A 19,809-nucleotide genomic window follows, 5' to 3' on the forward strand; every position below is an offset into this window, starting at 1 on the left:
TATCTATATGTGTATATATTTACATAAAAACAAAAATCACAGAATAGCAAGAGCTAAGAGTTGTATCTGGGGGAACTAAGCATCAAAAAAATAATAAACACATATGTCCATATCATACTCACACTATAACACTTGGTCACTGTTGCCATTAATAAGAGCATCATTCCTTTGTAATATCATCCTGAGAAGTATTATGAAATTCAAGTTCTTAGCATTCTGCACCTTACTGGATTTTTCACTGAGGTTATCCACTTGAACATGAAACTATATTAAACCCTCCTCTAAGGCAGTGGTGTTCACAGATGACTCCTGGAGCTATACAAGATTCATCTGTGGCTTGAGAGATCACAACTAATTTAGGTACTGGGAAAAAACTAATTTAATAATTTTTATGAAAACTAAAATGAGCTTTCAATTTTTAATACTATATTTAATGTCTTTCCTTTTTATTACAGTTGAGGGAAACTGGTTACAAGTCTTAATGTTTATGACTTTAGTAGACAGTTATTGCACCTCCACCATCACCAGCGTGTCCAAGACTCTTCAGTTTATAGATTTCCAGATCATTTTAAACACACCCATGTTTTCAAATATGATTATGCTTATAATGCTCTCTCCAAGAGATATATTACTTGATGTATTTTTCAGGATGCAAATTATTTTAATTCAAATAAATTTTAAAATTTGGTTTGAAATTTCGAAACAACTCAAGTGTTCAGGAACAGATGACTGGATAAAGCAACTATAGTACATATTCACAATGGAAAACTATTTGGATATAAGACAAAATCACTCAGGTTTGCTGCTACGTGAATGTGAGCTATAAGGAAACATATTAAGGAAATAGCAAATGCCCCAAAGCAAAAGAAACAGAACTGTTCTTCAGGTGGAAACTTGTAGTGAGGGGTATGGAGGCCGGGGGTGAAGGGAGGAAGGGAGGGAAGGGGGATGACCAGGATGCTGGGACAATAGTGGAGGGAAGAGGACACTCCTGTGCAATGTGTGTTGTTGGAATGTTTTAATATTAAGAGCCCCTATCATCAACTGTATTGTAAATCACAGTGCTTAAAATTTTATTTTAAAAAATGGGGTGTCTACTATAGCACTGAATCATTTACCATTTTCCAAAGCCTGGTTTAAAGAACTTTTACTTTACTTTCAACTGCTCTGTGATTAGGCATGCCCTACCTCTGTGGTCCACATGACTAATGCTGAATTCTCTCTCCCACTTTGTTTTCCAGCATCTGCAAGCACATATGTCCCAACGGTGTGCAATGGGCGGGAAGTCCTCGACTCCACCACTTCATCTCTGTGATTGTGAATTGCGGTTCAGTTCTCGTGTTCTTAGACTGTTAGGCAAAAGTGCTCACGTGCGGCTCCAGAATATGGAAACAAAGCAAGCAAACAACCCTAGTACCTTTTTTTAGAAACCGTACAATAAATTATTTTTGAGGACTGTACAGTACATAGTGATGTGTTAGAACTTTTTAGGCTGATTTTAGTGCCCCTATTAGTAATAACTCCCCAGAATTGGAATAACCATTGTTTACAGAGCTGAGCATTGGTGACAGGGTCTGACAGGGTCAGTCTACTAAAAATACGGTGGCAATATTAGGTAACTTTTTTTCCTATGAAAATTTTTGTAGGTCCTTGTTGTAACTAATTTAGGATGAGTTTCTATGTTGTATATTAAAGTTACATTATGTGTAACAAATTGTTTTTCTCAGCACAAGATAAAAAGCATCTGTATTAATGTAAAAATACTGAGAATAAAACCTTCAAGGTTTTTCAGCATGGTGGATAATGGTTCGTTGTTTTTTTTAACGATTCCAAGCAATTTGAATTTTAATGTCAAATTATATCTACTTTCAATATTCGAATAAAGTATCTAACTATACTTCTCTTCACCTCTATTTGTAGGCAGAACACATTTTACCCTAATAGAGAGCTTTATACAAATACAGGTTTTTTACAGATCACAATAATCAGAAATAACTGAAGATACTATAATTACCAGACCATTTCAGTGGCCAGTGGACAATTATTGATTTCTTTAAACCACATCTCCACAGTTGCACAGAATTTGCTCCAATAGGTTCTTTAGAAAGAAGAAATTTCAGCACTCTGAATGCAAAAACTGGCCTGCCAGGGAATGTTTGATTGTTCTTTTCTAAAACCACCATAAATTGCTAGCAAAAAGCCTTGAAAACTTAAATCCTACCATCCATTGTAAAATCACTCTTCACTATTCATAGCTGAAGTAGGCAATAACAACATAGAATACCTTATTTTCTAAATATTTTTTAAAACCCAGTAACATTGTTTGGATACGAAGGCTTGTTGCTTACTGCACATCTTACTAACTTGAATACTGGAGTAAAGGGAAATCATGGATATGCTAAAATTGACTTATTCTTATCAAATACGGTACTACTTCTTGTAAAATGTTTAATCACAAGGCATTTATTAACATAGAAAAATTTACCAAGAACCTAATTATTTGCAAAGTCCTGCATCAAAAACCATAGATGGATCATATTCTAGTTTTACATGGCCTAAATGCTAGCCTAAAACAAAAGAAATGTTTTCTCTCACATATCTGATGATCAGAAGTCCAGAAATCAGTGTTGCTGGGACATAACTTTCTTTCTAGTAGAACTCTTATGCCTCTCTTAAGATTCTGCCAGTTATCGATCTTCTTGGCTTGTGGCACATGACTTCAATCCACTCCTCTAACTGCCCCCCACCCCGCCCCACATCTTCACATGGTCTGCTGTGTGTCTGCCTCTTCCAGTGTGTATCTATTAGGTCATTCATATTGGTGTATGGCCCCAAATATTTAACTCATTACATCTGCAAAGGCCCTTTTATGAAATGAAGTAACATTCCCAATTTTACAAGGATTAGGAAGTGGATAGATATTCAAGGAACCATATTCAGCTTACAACAGAAAAATGCCATTAGGAAACATAAGGATTAGAAAGTATTCTAATCGGGCAGTCATTTCTGATGGAAAAAGCGAGAGGGGTAAAAAGGATTATCAACTGTGTGAGATACCTGTATGCTGAATAACCAGGATCTGGTTAATCAAAACATACCAATGCTATTTGTAAAAGCATCAAAACATAATGAGCAAGTGCATTAAAATCAACATAGCTAGACTGGAGGGAAGTCAAGTAATAAATCAGATGTTAGAAATTCTCCACTTGCTTTTGAATGTATCTGAACCAGCAACCAAATTCAAAACTTACCAGACGCTCCAAGACAACAGAACTCACCAGTGCCTGACCTTCATACTGAAGCAAGAACATGGAATTTAAGGAGTGGGTGGGGCAGACAGTGTAATAGATTGAACACTAGATGACAAAAAGGAATGCTGCAGTGACTGAAACTGGCAGGAGTGAGAGATTCATGTGCTCAGAAAGAGCATTTGTTTAAGATAAAGACAGAAGCAAGGCTGATGGGTCAGAAAAGAAACTCAATACACTGATAAAATGTGACGGACTGAGGAAGGCAATATCAGATGGGTTGTTCAGAGACACAGCTTATGCCTAAAACAATCAGGTTGATCATGAATCTTTTTAAAGGAGACAATTAGGTTGTCAGTAAATCTTGAGAAAGCTGTATTGGGGAGCTGAGTTTTGATCTATAACCACTGCATTTTGCACCCTGTCTTTCCAATGAAATGCATTAACTAATAGTTCCCATTATTTTCTCCTTTCCTGCCACAACATATACATCATCTAACATGCAATCCACTGAAATTAAAACAACTTTTAGAATACATATAGAAAAATAGATATCATGTTATTTCCACATAAGCCATTTTGAACAGAGTTTTCTTTACTCCCATAACAGTTTATCTTGCCAGCATATAACTAGTTGTATCAATCTTAGCAAAAATGTCCTGAATTTTAAGGTCTCGGGGCAGAATATACTTTGCTCATAAAAAGAACTTAAGAGAGTCTTGATTACTGTGGGTTTTCAAAAATGAATGCTGACAGTGTCTTAAGTGTCCTATGGTCTTTCAAGTCTAAATATCAATACTTTCTCTTCCCAGTCAGGTTGATCACAATAAAGTACAAATTTACCATATTTAAGCTTTTATGCAGAGGACTCAACAGACTTGAGAGACTGAGAAGGTAATAACTCATTCATTTTCATCATACCTTTCCTTCTCCAATTCCACATTCTGTCAGGTAGTACACCATCCTTCCCACTATATTTTCTTGTTCATCATGAAAATGCTGTTGGGCCCCAGCACTGTTTCTCAAATGAAACAATAAGCATAAACAAGGCAAGAAAGTGAGGTGGAACAGCAGTGTTAATTATGATATCCAGTCTATAATGACTAAAACTCAAATTCATAGATAAGGCAGATATCTTTTTTGTTCTATAACAGTAAATTGAGATTTTTCACTGCCAACCTAGCATTTTTTAGTCCAAGTGGTGGCATATAAAATAAATCATGAGAGATAAGGAAATATCCTATTAATAAGGAGACGAAGGGTGAGGCTCAAGATTCTATAAGAAGCTACTTTTATCCCTGATTTCTATCTGATAATTTTAAATGGATCTGTATATAAGACTGATTATTATCTCTGAATCATTTCCTTAGCAATATATGTTATATATACCCCAAAGAAAAAAAGGAATTTCAATCTTACTTGTTTATTCTGAACCAATTCACTTTTTACAATTTATTCTTTGCTAGTAATTATCCACTATCAATTTGAAAAACTACATGAGTAACTCAAAAGAGTATTCAGCTTTGTCTTTGGATAGGTGATAAGGGATTTTTCTTCTTTAACTTCTCTAGAGACTTTAGAACTTTTAATGCACTAAGCTCTTCTAGGGCACTGAATCTATAGGTTCAATCAGGTTCTTCCAGTCTTGCTTTTGTGCTTCATGATCTAAACTATCAGTCAGAAAAACCAAAGCTCCCATGTCAAATTCCAGTTCAGCACCTGTTTTTATAGAAATATGAATTATTTTTCTTTTTAAATACTTGGTTAAAATAACATAAAAATAAATTTTTCATGACAAGTGAAACAAACTCAAATTTCAATATGTATATTATGATTAGAATGCTACCACACCCAGCTGCTTTATCTTGTCTATAATTATTTTCATGCTATAAGGGCAGAATTGAGCAGTTGTTACAGTTGTTACAGAGACTATATGTCTTGCAAAGTGTAAAATATTTACTATCTGACCATAAACAGGAAAAAATGCTGGCCTCTGATAGACACAATTGCAATAATAACATAATTTTTTAATTAGAATATCTACCTAGAGCTTAGTTTCTTCACTTATGATTCTAAAATGAAATAATCTGAAAATGTTTCTCCAAAAGGAAAAAAAAAAGCAAGAGTACTCTCTGCTGAGTTACTATTAAGTAGATTCCATTTTTAATATTCAAGGAACAAGTTGTGTGCTGGGAATTTGTTTTCAAGTATAGTTCCCTTTATACAGTTTAGTTTTAGTTTTGAGGCCACATCCAGTGTTGCTAAGGAATTACTCCTGTTTCTGTGCTCAGGCATTACTCCTGGAAGTGCTCAGGAGACCATAGGTGGTGCCAGGAATCAAACTGTGGTTGGCTTCATGCAAGAAAATTGCCTTAATATCTCTATGGCCCCCCTTTGGACTCTTTTTGGAGTAAGCTTAAAACCTGAGTCTATAAACAAATAATAATCATGACTACTATAAAACAGGTGCCAGGGTATTTTTAATTCTCTAAAGCCATACTTTCCATCTTTTAAGAAAACATAACTGTGAGCAATGAGCAATACATAGACACTGAATTTTCCAGTGAAGTCATCTTACCAACTAAACTCCCAAGAAACTTACTTTCCTGAGTTGAGCACTGAGCACTATTCTTCCGTTGTTTAACAATTTGCTCAAGCAGGCACCAGTAATGTCTCCATTGTAAGATTTGTTGTTACTGTTTTTGGCAGATCAAATATGCCACGGGTAGCTTGCAGGCTCTGTCATGCGGGTGGAATACTCTTGGTAGGTTGCTGGCTCTCTGAGATGGACGGAGGAATCGAACCTGGGTTGGCCGCATGCAAGACAAATGCCCTACCTGCTGTGCTAGCGCTCTGCCCTTTCCTGAGTTAGAATGAAATAATTTGCATATTACCTTCCTTTGGGAATGGACATGAACCACAGGAAGAGGCTATATTGATAGATATCAAATAGCTGTTATCTAGATTGCTTGTTTTTGTATGGATTTTAGTGTTTTTGTTGCTTTGTTGGTTTTTCTTTTTTCTTGGAGGGGGAAGCATACTAGGTCTTGTTCATAGATCACATGCTCAGGGGCCATGAAGTACCAGGGATTGAACCCATGCTTCCAGCATGAAAAGCATGTGCTCCAGCCCATTGAGCTCTCTTGCTAGCTAGTCCAGACTGGTCCTTATGAATCATGACAATCTTGACCCACCACACGAAATTCAATAGACCTAGGCCCAAGCAATTCTTCAGCGTAACCATTTCACAATTTTTCAACTATTTACGTTTTCTCCTGGGGAGAAAATTGATTAAAGTATGCATAAAAATCCTATAAATCCTTTTAGTCCTGAAAATGACTTGATTTTTAGTAACCAAACAGGAGGAAAGTCAATAAGAATAAAATTCAGCCATTTTAATTAAAAGAAACGTATCAAATTGTTCATCACTATTAACTGGCATGATACAATTTATCCATAAAAGACAGGGTTTTATCCAGTGGAAAATTGATTTAAATATGTTTTGACAGAGTGCTAAGAGATATTACAGGAGACAGTTGACTTAATGAAGGCTTAAGGCTTCGAAATTGTGCCCCTTAGAAAAATAAATAAGTTCTACCACTTTGAGGAGGAGGGGAGAGTAACAATAAATGTCAATTAAAAGTCACTGAAACCTGATTAACTTGTTGATGCCTTTCAACATTCAAAGACAAGACATAAAACTGAAGTAAATTTCATAGCCAGGATTGGTCTGAATATTTTTCGAATAATATTCTTTTTGACATACTTCTCCAGTGCTTGAAATAAAATGACAAACCTCTAAGATTTTAAGGGAAAGGAGGTTCCTTTCCAAAAATGGAACTAAACTGACAAAATGTAATATCTAAAATTAGGCAAAAAAATAATTTCTCCAATAATACCCACTACATTTCAGAGAGTTCATTAAAATTTAAGGCATTTTTGACATGTCACAGATTTCGCTCCAGTGACAGGAGAATTAAGAAGCTACCCAGGAGCAAGTCCCAATTATCTCTACAGCTGAAAACATACATGTTGCACACAGCCAAAGATGGAGAGGTGACAAGTGACTACACAGAAACTTTCTGGCTCTGTCCAGCCACTAAAGCTTTGACAGGGTTTCTCTAAAAATGTAGACCAACAAATGAATTTTCATTCTTCTGTTTAAATTTTTTATCAAGACAGGGAATGGCTCATCAGCACTGTTAGTGGGATAAAAATGAGCAATGACAGAATTATTTCTACTTTTTTAATAAGATTCAAGAAATTAAATGTGAAAAGGTATTATGCTAAGTGACACTCTCCCTGAATACATCTCTCTCTCTCTTTCTCTCTCTCTCTCTCACACACACACACACACAAATAATAAAATACTGACAATCTTACCTATACTCATGAGTATGACAGCAGATATTTACATGAACTCAGTCAACAATAACACAGTGGCCCACTGTTTTACCCACCAACCAAATAAATACATTTATTTTTATCCCATTTTTCACAAAAATAAGACATCACCCAAAGAATCAAAAGTTACAAGCCAAAGCTCATTGAAAAACTTGGATCAAAATATTCAACAATCCCTGCCCACAGGTCTTGTCTCTTTTAGCTAATCATCAGCCTTTAAAAAATTTTGGATTAGTATCAATAAAGATGACTATTATTAGAAATAAATCAGAATAACTATCAATGGCCAGAAAATTCCTCTTTCCAAGTTCTATAACAATTAAGGATTACATAAAATTATTTCAGTCCAACTGCAAACATCTTTCAACAAATAATATTCAGGTAATGTTGATCCTAGTAATCTGTCTAGGAAATTTCACAATTATCTGGATCAATTTTGAATAACAATTTTGAGAAAGGACAACACTTATTAGTAAATGTTCATGTTACAGCCACATTCTTCTTATGAATGCAATCATAAGTAGACTTCTAAATTTTAATCCCTGCCATATTGGCTTGAAATGGAAAACTTTCATAGAAGTCACATTACTCAAAGTCATGTGACAGGAAAATAACCATGTAACCTTGAATGCTTGCCATATGGTAAATGCGCCACTGTTTTTTACTGGAGACCATAGAATTTTCCCAATACCTCTGTATATTTATTTGCATTTATACTGAATTTCTTCATAATGCATGAAATAATTTTTTCAACAAAATTTCCGACTCATTTGAAATTATACTTCAAGTACTACAAAAACTGTTTCAAACCATCTGATGTCAATGATAGTCTAAACTTTGTATTAATAGAAAGCAAAAGCTTTTTCTTGCCTTTTATTTTTAGATTCCTTTAACACTTTCAGTCAAACCCCTTCTTACAATTCCAACACGATGGAATCTCACAGGCAATTAATTATATATTTTGACAACCCCAGCACATGCTGACACTTCCTGAAAAGCTACTGTTCGCTTTAGGTTTCTGATATCAAATGCCTTCCCAATGAGTGGAAAAAATGAAAAAAGTAAGTTTTTTTGTTCAGCATTTTTAATAGAAAAGATGCTTAAAGGTCTTTCCAGAAAATATATAATGGGAAAATAATTATAACTTAAAATTATTTCAAAATCATCCCCCAAATATAAATAAAGACATAAATGGATCACAACGCATATAAGCTCACATTGTACCTCCAAGCACACCTTTTATATGGAAGTTATAAAGTTACCCATTAATTATATGGCATGCATCAGCAATGCACTGATGGGTTTAAACCTTGGTTTTCAGTTACATGTATATACAGAAAATCTCTTCCTGAGTTGAGCTTCATCTTCAGTTGAGACCCAAACTTATTTGCTTTCCTAATTTTGGCAAGATACTTGACCATGTGATAAGGCAATCAAAAATTTCACCCTTCTTCCCTTTCCAGTGGCATGGCCCTCCTCTGTGAGATCACCAGTGTGTCAGGTAAGAGGACACTCTCTAAACTACGGTCCTGTAAAACTAGAGGGCAGGGATTTTTTTTTTTTGTCATTAGTCTGAAGGCTATAGCACTGTTTTTTCATATATTTGGGGCTCTTGAGGATTTCAGCTGAACAGATTCAAAATGATCTTCTTTTTCCTGTGAAGAAAAAAATATTTTGTTCATATAATAAAACTCCAATAATATTTTAGAATCATACATGTTCAGAAGGAAAGTTCTAGAAACTATTGAAATCTATCTACCCTGACTCCTGTGATTATGATTTTTACACTGAATGAAAAGTGTGAAAAACAAAACACCATACTACCCCTGAAGGAGAATTTTAGAGGCCAGGAAATAATACAGACAATCCAAAACAGAAGAAAAACATTACAATTGCGATATCTAAGATGTCATTGTGTTCTTGTAAAGAACCACTGCAAATCTTCCAAAGGGATATTCTGATATTCCAAGTGTTGTAAAATAAATGATCTTCTATATTTCTATATTAATGGTGAATAAAACAAAACTGACAATCTCTAAATAACAAAATAATAAGAAAAAATATCAGAAAAAATAATGAAAGCAACCACAAAATATAGAACAAAAAGATTTACTGATATTTTTAAGGAAATATACTGTATGTATGTGCCTACATAGATATTTTTTAAAAATGTATCATCTTAGTTCATAAATAAAATATGAAACTCTAACATATCTGTATTTGTTATATACAAAATGCAGCATAGTAAAATAGGTCTTCTTTAGTAGGGAAAATGAAGGAAGGGAATTTTTTTCCCCAGCGTCTGCATCATTAAAGTAAGGGAACATTTTCTGAAGATTGTTGGAATAGTGAGGGTGAAGGGTGGTATACTATAGAAAGGAACAGAGATGAGTAAAAATAACTGGGTTTTTTTTTAGTAAAAGAAATAGGTGTCAGGCTCATTTTAGTTGCAAATGGATGTGTGTATAAAGTAGATGAGTAAAGAAAATAAAAGAAAGTAAACTTTAAGAATCTGCCAGAAAATCAAAATTGCGTTTGTGTTTTCACTCATGTGAATGAAGAACAAGAATTCAGGCAAGCATTATAGCTGCAGGGGCAGAACTAGAGGGGTGGGTGATCACAACATGAATACAAGCGCATCACTTTTCAAGTCTTGGCTGAGATGACAAGCCCCCAGGAGAGCAAATGGCAGCTCTCCTCAGTGTTCTGACTAGCTCCATAAGAACTTAGCTGACATCTCATGTTTGAAAACCTTATTTGTACTTTTGGAATAACCAGTGATCATTGAAGTATTTATTAAGAGTCCACTGTTTTGCAGGAATAGGATTAAACTTTGTGTTACAAAAATTCTGCCCTCAAGGAGCTCACATTGTATTATAAGAAACTGCCTTAAGGCATAAACCATGAATTGGAAAGAAAATCTGAGCTAAAAACTTGATTCAAATGTTGAGTTCCTTTGGGGAGGGAAGGCAGGGACTCATTGATATCCTTCAAATACTATTTAGAACTTTGAAATCCTTTTAGAAAACCATGTTAAGTTCATAGGCCTCCAGTTGCCATAACTTTTCGCTTCACGTGGGATTTTGCTGCTAAGGTGTGTGTGTGTGTGTGTGTGTGTGTGTGTGTGTGTGTGTGTGTGTGCGCGCGCGCTGCATTTGCTCTCCAAGAAATGAAACAGTATGATAAGAAATTGTGCAATAATTTTGCATATCAATGCCATAAACATTAACACTACTGTAAATATGTTTCTTAAACTATAATAATATAGACAAATATATAAGAAATTGTATCAAGCAATACCAAAACCTGACAAAGTACCTAACACATAGTATCCCATAAGTGACTATGGAATGAGCTATGAAAAAACTAATCTACAAATAAGACATCACAAGACCAGTGCTTTAATACCAAAATACCAAATAAGGTATAACCCTCAGAACATGAATACAAATACACAGCTAAAGCACAGCAACATTACATTGAAGCTAAGAAACTTATACAGAATTTGATTTCATGAAGTAATGCAAACAAACTTTAAAAAATTAGACAACAACATTACACAATATTTATACGTGCTTCACTCAGCGCTAAACACTAGAAAAAGTAACAAGATTCATCAGTAAGACAATCAAGAAACACATCTTGGCATAGACATCCACTAGATTACCATTCCTTAATAGGAATTTACTAGTTATTAATAAGGTGATAAATACCAAAAGATTTTAGTGAAAGAAAACTTATACAAAATACTTTATGTTCTTTATTATATTTTTTCTTTAAAACAAACATAAGCAATCTAAGTTTCTTTAAGAATGTCACTCACTTTGGTTTTTTTACATAGCTATAGTTGATTGTATTTATTTTTTTTATTTTTTAATTCTTATTAGTGAGACACCATGAGGTACAGATGTAGACTTACAAATTTTTGTGCATTTGGAAAACATAAAGTAACAAAATAGGAGACTAACACCCAAGAGTGGCTGAGATTAGTATCAGGAATTTTGCTCCATGGCTTGGAGGCCAGCCACACATGCTAGGGGAAAAGGGAGCTCAGATAGAGAAGGAAGCACCAAATAAAGGGTATTGGGAGGATCCTCCCAGGATGGGAGAAGCATGCTGAAAGTAGACTATAGACCAAACATGATTGCCACTCAATGCCTCTTTTGCAAACCACAACACCCAAAAGGAGAGAGAAAGAGAGCAATTTAAGTTTTAAGAAATCATTGCACACCATTCTTTCAAGAGACAGGATGGAGAAACGGGCACTAATTTGCACATGTGATATTAATGTTAAATACACACTAGGATTTGAGATTACAGAGGTATATGCATTTCTCAAAAGTATAAATTACATACTTGTGGTATGTGTATTTTGCTATATAAAAACATTTTACCTTTAAAAACCCTAAAAATACTGAATTTTCTCATTAACTACATGTTTCCTGAAATGTCCATTTGGGTGAAAAGTACTGAAATCTACTAGACACTTTGAATTGCATACAAAAAGGACACACTAATCAGTGGGTAAAAATACAGAGCTAAAAAGAGAGATGTAAATACACAAAATATAGTAAAATTTAGGCAACACTTATGTGGCTGTACAACTGAGTAATCTCTGCAGCTTTCTAAAATAGTTACATTTTCATGTAAAAACTTTTACAAAGCATTATGTTAACTAAAATTGCATTTAAACAAAATGCAGTACAGTTTTTGTATATACATGTTTCCTGATTGTTTTTAAAAAAAAAACCTTTCCAAGATATCAATTGCCTTGCTATAAAATAACAAGTCTCTAGTTTTAAGAATCATTTAAAATTTTGCTATATATAATCTACTCTGTACACTGAATAATTCCCACTTACTCCTGTATATTCAGTCTGAAAGTCATTTTGTCTTAAAAATATTCCTGACACCTAAGTGCTTCATTCATTGTAAAATAGGGAATCACACGATTAAACCAGAAAAGAAAAATCTAAGTAAACTGATGCTATGAGTTGATTTTTCTATGTGTTTCTTATGAATTTGTATGTCTTCTGAGGAAAACTCATTTGTCCTTTGTTCCAGGTCACCTTCTCAAGTATGTTACATGATTTAAAAAAAAAAAGTCTTGTTTGATATCAGTAAAACCTCTCTCCAGAACAAAGGACTTGTTTCTTACAGCCTGAAAGCTAAAGATAACTTCTCTACTTTAGGAGCAAAAGGCAGACATACTTACTACCTCATATGAAGGATTAAAGTTTTCTGAGCTAAGAGCTCCTTTCTCCTTTCTTACTACGTAACTATCTCCTCTCTCTCTCTCTCTCTCTCTCTCTCTCTCTCTCTCTCTCTCTCTCTCCCCCCCATCTCTCTCCCCATCTCTCCCTCTACCTCACTCACTCTCCCTCCCCTTCTCTTTCTCTTCAGTGTTTATAACACACACACACACACACACACACACACACACACACACACACACACACACACCCTTAGTCTACTGGTTTTCAGCTTTTTTATACCTTAGAACCGGCACCTGTCTAAGCACTAGTCCATGAGTAACCACTGTAACCACTGCTGTAAAACAGTGGGTGTTTTCTTTTTTTTACCTCTATGTGATTGAAAACAACCAACTTGTTCTACTTAGCTCTTGGAAATGGAGTTCGAAAAACAAAAACTGTCCTATTTTTGGCTCCTGCTAATGCTATGAGTAATAAAATGTCTCTGACCCAGGAAATTCACATCTTCCAAAGAGTCCATGAAACTATGGCAGGCTAATTTGTCGGCTAGCGAGTAGAGTGCAATTTTATCACTTTCATAGTTCTTTATTGTTTTGCTGCTGAGAATGAGAAATTAATCGAGAGACTTCTCTCTAAAAAGGAAGAATAACCTCCCATGATGACTAACAAAGATTTGAGGGAAATTCGTGAGAATTGGCAGCAAACATGCTGACTGAACTGATGGCTCAACAAGGCAATAAAACAATTCTTTCCTTTACTGTCTGAAAGTGAAGAGGACTGAAGAGGGCAGGTTACAAACTGGGTTCAAAGATTCACAGTTCAGTTGCCTAAACACTGGACTAGATGGTTTTATTTTTTCTGTTGGAAGGAAGACTTCTTCACTATTTAGGCAATCAGCCTCAGATATGGTAATAGCTAGTGTAAAATTAATCTTGACAGGAAAAGCCTTTTTACCCCTGTAGAAATAAAGCATATATGCACCTACTATGAACACTGAGATAAAAATGGAAACCATTTAAAGGGTAGAAAGTCAGAATTTGGGCTGATTCACTTTGGAGGTGATGTGGCAGTACTCATCACTGTTAAGTAAGAATGACAACAGCTTGGCCATCCTTGGGCTCAGTACTACTTACCTTCAAGCATGCCATCTTTAGATTCATTCAAAGATGACAGTAACAGGTCTCAGACTTTTGTAGATCCTAAGTGTATCTTTCTCTGGAAGATTTCTGTGAGACTAATCCCCATACTTAGGAAAACTTAGTAAGGCAATGACCAGCACATAGGTGCTTACAACCCAGAATTGGGCTTACAAGGTGGAAAAACAATGGGATATAAGAAAATGACCTAAAGGAATAAAATATCATGAGGAACCCCATGGTGGGAAGTTTTCCTCCCCTCTGTTAAAACTATGAAATAATTTAGCCATTATGACAGAGTAATAAATAAGATAGGTTCCTTATAAAAGTTTCCAGTATGTAAGTCAAGCCCAAATCAACAAAAGGACATAGAATTTGAAATTGAGAGACGAAACAAGGTAGCTGTGACTTCCAAATCACCAGATCCCCAAAGCTGAATTAGATGCAGTCTAATGCAATGACAACCTTGACTTAACACAGCTTAACACAGGACTTGGATGGATCCAGGACTTTGACCTTATTTTGATTTTGAAGTGACTGCTAGACTGCTCAAATACAAAGCCTGGCTGGCTATCACAGACTCTTTCCTTATGCCTATATATATATATTTGTACTTTCTCACCTCCAAAGTACCATAGGACATTCTCCTAATTGAGAACATAGGTTTACTGAAAGGGTTATGAGATACCTCAGGGGTCCTTACTCTGCTGTCACTTGAATCAAATGTGTGAGTCAGTAGTGCACACAAGTTTTACGACTTCTGATGTCCACAGTGTCACAGCATGATATCCTATTGGTGTTAAGTCAGAAGCTTCTGTGTTAACATCCCTGCTGGTGTTATCAGCCTTCAAGCAGAAGTGGCTAATAAAATCCCACCCTGTAAAAAGCTCTGAAATACTCTAAGTGCTCTTTGATACTATGCAAGTATATCTGTTTTTCTAAAACTATCACCCTCTTGGGGATGGATGGTGGAGGAGACCCAAAGCCAGTGCCTTAGTGATCTCATTGACCTCACTTGAGCATTCTACTTGCTTTTTTTTATATCAGCTAGCCCTAAAGTAATATTTTGTGTTGGGACCAAACTAATAGGCTCTGTCAAATCTGTCCAGCCAGCTGAGTCACAGTCTACCTTTGTGGCTTCACAACATTAATGACCACTTTGTAACACAATTCTCTGTGATTAATGATTTGGCCAATTAGAGAGTCTAGCAATGGGAAGCAGCCTTTCCCCAGAGGCATCCTTTGGAGTTTGAGATTCACACCTTTTTCATATGGGTACCATGAACAGCTCTTTGAAAAATAAGCATTATTTTGAAAATAAGATCCTGTCTAAACTGGCATTCCCAAGTAAGTCTTGTGTTTCTGTAGACTGATAAATACATTATTCCCAGATATCAACAGTTGGGGGGAAAAGCAACAAGCTTCACTTGTCGAATGTCAAAGGTTCTTTCAAGAATATAGCTGACCTGGGCCAGCAGCACTTCAGCCACACGACAAAATATGACAGGCACGACCTTTGGGGAGACTCAATCCTCTATTCTATCCCCCAAAACAAAACTTCTGGCTCCAATAGTTCTCAATTCATGCAGGTTCTCCTACATTCCTGGGCCAGATTCACTGATGATTTGGTTGATCTAAAACCCAGCACTGTCTGCCACTGTTGCCACTGTTCATTCTCAACATAAGCTATATGTAACAGAAGACCAACAAGAGTGCTCAGCTTAGTGAGCAGAACCCAAGGGCTATTCTCATACCATCCTTAAATATACAAAACTTGGGGACCATACCTAGAAGTGCTCAGGGCATCCTTCTAGCTCAGTAATCAGGGATCACCCTTGGTGGTGCTCACGGAACCAAATGGGTGACTGTCATTGAACCCAGATCTATCACTTACAACTGAAATTGGCCAACCTGATACTGTGGCAGAGGAAGGAGGACAACACTACAGTCTGATAATGAGGTGCCTGGGGAGGAGATCATTAGGCTCACCCTAAGATGTACCAGGGATGGGGGATACTAATGACCATTTATTTTTCAGAGCCACCCTGTCAGCTCCCTATGAATGAAAATGCCTTAGTCCTTCTATCAAATGTTGCAAGTGTGTCAAATTTAACTGACTCATAGTGGTTTGCGACACCTTAATTACAATTTGGTTGCCAGTTCCCTTACATTTATGGATAACTATGAAAAACAGCAGGGTATGACCACAATTCTGACTCAAAAATAAAACCAAGCCACAGTCGACACTCCAATTACCACTGTCATGAGTGTGCCATCCATGCAGTGGACTAATATAACCCAGTTTGTAATGTAGACAAATAGGAAAAATTGAACTGACTACTTTCACTCATTCTCCCCCAAGACAAAGAAAGACTATCTTGAAGAGCGCTGGGAGCCCTAAGGTTTACTAATTAGCAAGGAGGTCACAAGCACCAGCAACTCCTGGTGCATAATTAGTGAAGGGTCTACTTTGTGTCTCTAATAATTATAAACACTATTTTCTTTCCAGAGGCACCAATGTGCTTCCAGGACTCTGTTTCTTCTGCAGAAGACAGGAATTAACTGCTTCTCTTGATTAAAACATGATGTTTTGAATTTGTAACCTAGAAGTGGTAATAAAGTACTCCTAATTATTTATGAAAAAATCCCCAACTTACCATGTCAGATAACTATAAGAATCTTTCCTTAATGAGAATACCCTTGGTTACTCAGAGGAAGTTTCTAGAGGAAAAAGTGACTAGTCATTCACATTCTTCTGTGGTTATTCAATTAGAAAAGACAGAATAAATTTGTTCTGACTTCTGCTGAGTGGTGAGTGATACCACTTCATTCTTTGAAGGCATTCATGTTAACATAACTCACTGTCCATATGTTGTCATAAAAAAAAGCATTTCCCTCTACTTCCTCTTTTCATGACAAAATCTGTGCAATAGCTAGCATTATCTGTTATTTTCATCATACTAGATCAAAAGGATAATGAGCACTAGTTTGTATATGCTACTTACCAAGTTCTCTACAATGGCAACTGTGTGGCAAAACTGAGAGATATATTGGGTCCCAGTAAAGTTTTTAATCTTCTGTGAATTTCTCCCTTCCCTTCCTTTATTGCTGCTGTTTCAGTGACCAGATGACTCACATGCGCTTGCTAGGGTTGCATACATGGCCATGATGCTTGTATTTTAAGTTGTGAAGCTAATACAACTTGGGAGCTGTACACTTAGGCATTTTTATTAATTTTTCATTGTACCACTGGTTTATAAGATTTTATAAATATGTTTATAAATAAATATGTTTATAAATATGTTTATAAATAAGTTTATAAATATGTAAAATATTTACATATTTTAGGGACATTTTGTCAGTCACCACAACATGTCCCTCCACACAGTGCTTAGGTCACTTTCTCTAAAGTTTTGAAAATGCCCATGTCCCTTCTTCCAACTTAAACTTACAGGAGAAAGATCAAAGATCTAGATGCCAGTGGAAATGATTCAAGGAATAAGAAGAATAATACAAAGACTTACAAAGAAAGTCACCTATCTCCTGAAGGTAAACACTAATAATATAAGTGTTAAGGACCAAATTGACCAAATTTGATTCTAGCTTCAGTCAGATTGATCACAGAGGTTAGTGAAATGCTACACTAATGGGAAAACTCATCAGAAGCCAAGATGAGATGGAAACAAAGTTTGAATTTTACTAACGAGAGAAAACCTTTTTTGGAAAATTTTATTATTGCCTCAATTGACCTATGGTTCAGGTCAAACAATTTCCTCTTGAAAGCAACTTAAAATTCTTTAAAAAAATTTCTTATCGTTATTAAGGTGGCATGGCTGTTAAAGTACTGTTAAAAGTTTCAATTTACAACATTAGTACATCTCTATCACTACCAGTGCCAAAGACCCTCCATCTTTGTCCTTATGACGCATGCAGAGAACAACTCCCTTAGTGCTTTCCATCACAACACCTGGGATTTTTTGGCAATTATCTATGGCTTTAAAGTGTGTCCAATTTTACTTGGATAATTCTCTACATTTCTCTAATAATTTTGCCTGAGAGTGCCTCTTTGCTTTAGATTATCTCTCATCATGGATCTTGATCAGAAAGCAGCCTTGGAAGCTAAAGATATTATCTTTTTCCAGAGCAAAGGTCAGGTTTACTAACAATCTTTACAATACTTCCTCCCTATGTGCAATGAAAAGGCATGCTACCTGCCCAGTAGACAATCATCTCATTTTAGAGTAAAGAACGAGCATATTTTATTGCCATTTTGAAAAAATATCCAGGTTCCCAGTGGTTTCCTCCTTCCTGTGATGCATATTCACTTAGCCCTACTGGACTTTAGGGGCGAGTACAAAAACTGATTCTCTAGTACTTCTGCAGTAATGCTAATTGGTACTTAGTCTTGAGTAGAAATTTGTGTCTTCTAACGTGTCCTTAAATAAGTGACAGGCTCACTTATTGATTACTAAAGCAGAGTAAAATCACAAATAATAATCACTATATATCTGTCATGTTACAGTGTTTCCCAAAGTGTGTGTTTGTGTATGAGGGGGAGGGTGGAGGAGGTACTGGAATAACCCAGGGGTTGTCAGTAGCCTGGAGTTAAACTGGGGGAATACATTCTGTTTGCTCCCTCAAAGAAAATAGATTTCCAGAGGGGTATTGAGTGATTTTATTTTTAAAATGGGTCAGTAGATCCAAAAAGTTTAGGAATCTCTGTAATATTTTCTCCTTTAATTACCACATTGAGAGAAATAAAACAAATTATAACAATCTAACTCCTTACAGCTTGTGTTTAACTTTCAACTTATTTACCCATCAAAAATAATTCTACAATGATTATTCTTGCATTTACATCCTTTTATGTAATCTAAGACTATTTCTGATGGTCAAACATCATCATGATAAATTATAGGCCTTTCATGAGTGTTACTATTGAATAGGTTAATATGGCCCCCAATTTATAATTTGACAGTAATGTCAGGTTAAAATTCTGCTCTCACCTTTGTTGCCAAGGATTTGAGTTTTCGGAGTAATGACTGTTTATTAGAATATACAACTTCTTCTTCATTATCTTCTCCTTCCATAATAGCACAACTGTCTGCAGCTGGGAGTTCACACTCTTTTGAGTTGGTCGTCATCACTAATTTGGAGTATTTGTACTCCAATCTAGGTAATGGTGAACAAAGTGGCCATTTAATATAAATTGAAATTACCTTGTAGTATATTTTCTCTGTCAGCAAATTTCCCTTATCTATATCCATAGCATTTGCATCCTTATTTATCTCATTTATCCATCATCTACATAAAAACGTCTTCCAGGATTTTAGAGTATCGGTGCAATATAGCTAATTCTATCACTTACTTCACATTGACTTATTTCATAATTGTCTAATTATAAAAAACTTTAAAAACAATGTTAAACGTAGAGATCTGAACAAATTTTCTCAATTAAATGTTTAAAAACTAATTTACTATATAGATTTCCGAAATTGATCCCATAAGGATAAACTACCATATAGGCAACTGATTAGGTCTTTACTATCGCTCAGTGTCATTCATTCCTTCTTACTTGCCATTCAGATATTACAATTCTCCCTAGATATTATAATATGGTATGTTCGCAACCCCACTGACATGTAAATTGTTTTTTGTGGGGGCAGGGACTCTCAGGAAATGCTCAGGAGGCCAGAGAGCCCTCCTAGTGATTCTTGGCCAACTGGGCCAGTGGGTCAATTCCAAAGCTTGGGTCTTGGGTCTTGCAGGGCCAGAGACTTCCCCAGTCACACTTGTGATGCTGGAAGC

At 35.7% G+C, this 19,809-nt stretch overlaps 2 protein-coding genes across 2 annotated transcripts in view; one reads left to right on the plus strand and one right to left on the minus strand.

The window, feature by feature from the left end:
- Positions 1–1,896, plus strand: part of GRM3 (glutamate metabotropic receptor 3) — a 242,985-nt gene extending 241,089 nt beyond the window's left edge. Inside the window, exon 7 of the mRNA XM_056118109.1 lies at positions 1,242–1,896. Within this exon, the coding sequence (XP_055974084.1) occupies positions 1,242–1,315 (74 nt within the window). The 3' untranslated portion in view covers positions 1,316–1,896. The remainder of the gene's footprint in view (positions 1–1,241) is intronic.
- Positions 1,897–8,701: 6,805 nt separating this feature from the next.
- The window catches only part of ELAPOR2 (endosome-lysosome associated apoptosis and autophagy regulator family member 2), a 214,685-nt gene continuing 203,577 nt past the window's right edge, over positions 8,702–19,809 (minus strand). Inside the window, exons 21-22 of the mRNA XM_056117955.1 lie at positions 19,008–19,173; positions 8,702–9,307 (exon numbers count right to left, since the gene is read on the minus strand). Coding sequence (XP_055973930.1) covers positions 9,248–9,307; positions 19,008–19,173 — 226 coding nt within the window. The 3' untranslated portion in view covers positions 8,702–9,247. The remainder of the gene's footprint in view (positions 9,308–19,007; positions 19,174–19,809) is intronic.

Source organism: Sorex fumeus, unplaced genomic scaffold, assembly GCF_029834395.1.
Source record: "Sorex fumeus unplaced genomic scaffold, SorFum_2.1 ptg000037l, whole genome shotgun sequence".
NCBI classification, from domain to species: Eukaryota; Metazoa; Chordata; class Mammalia; order Eulipotyphla; family Soricidae; genus Sorex; species Sorex fumeus.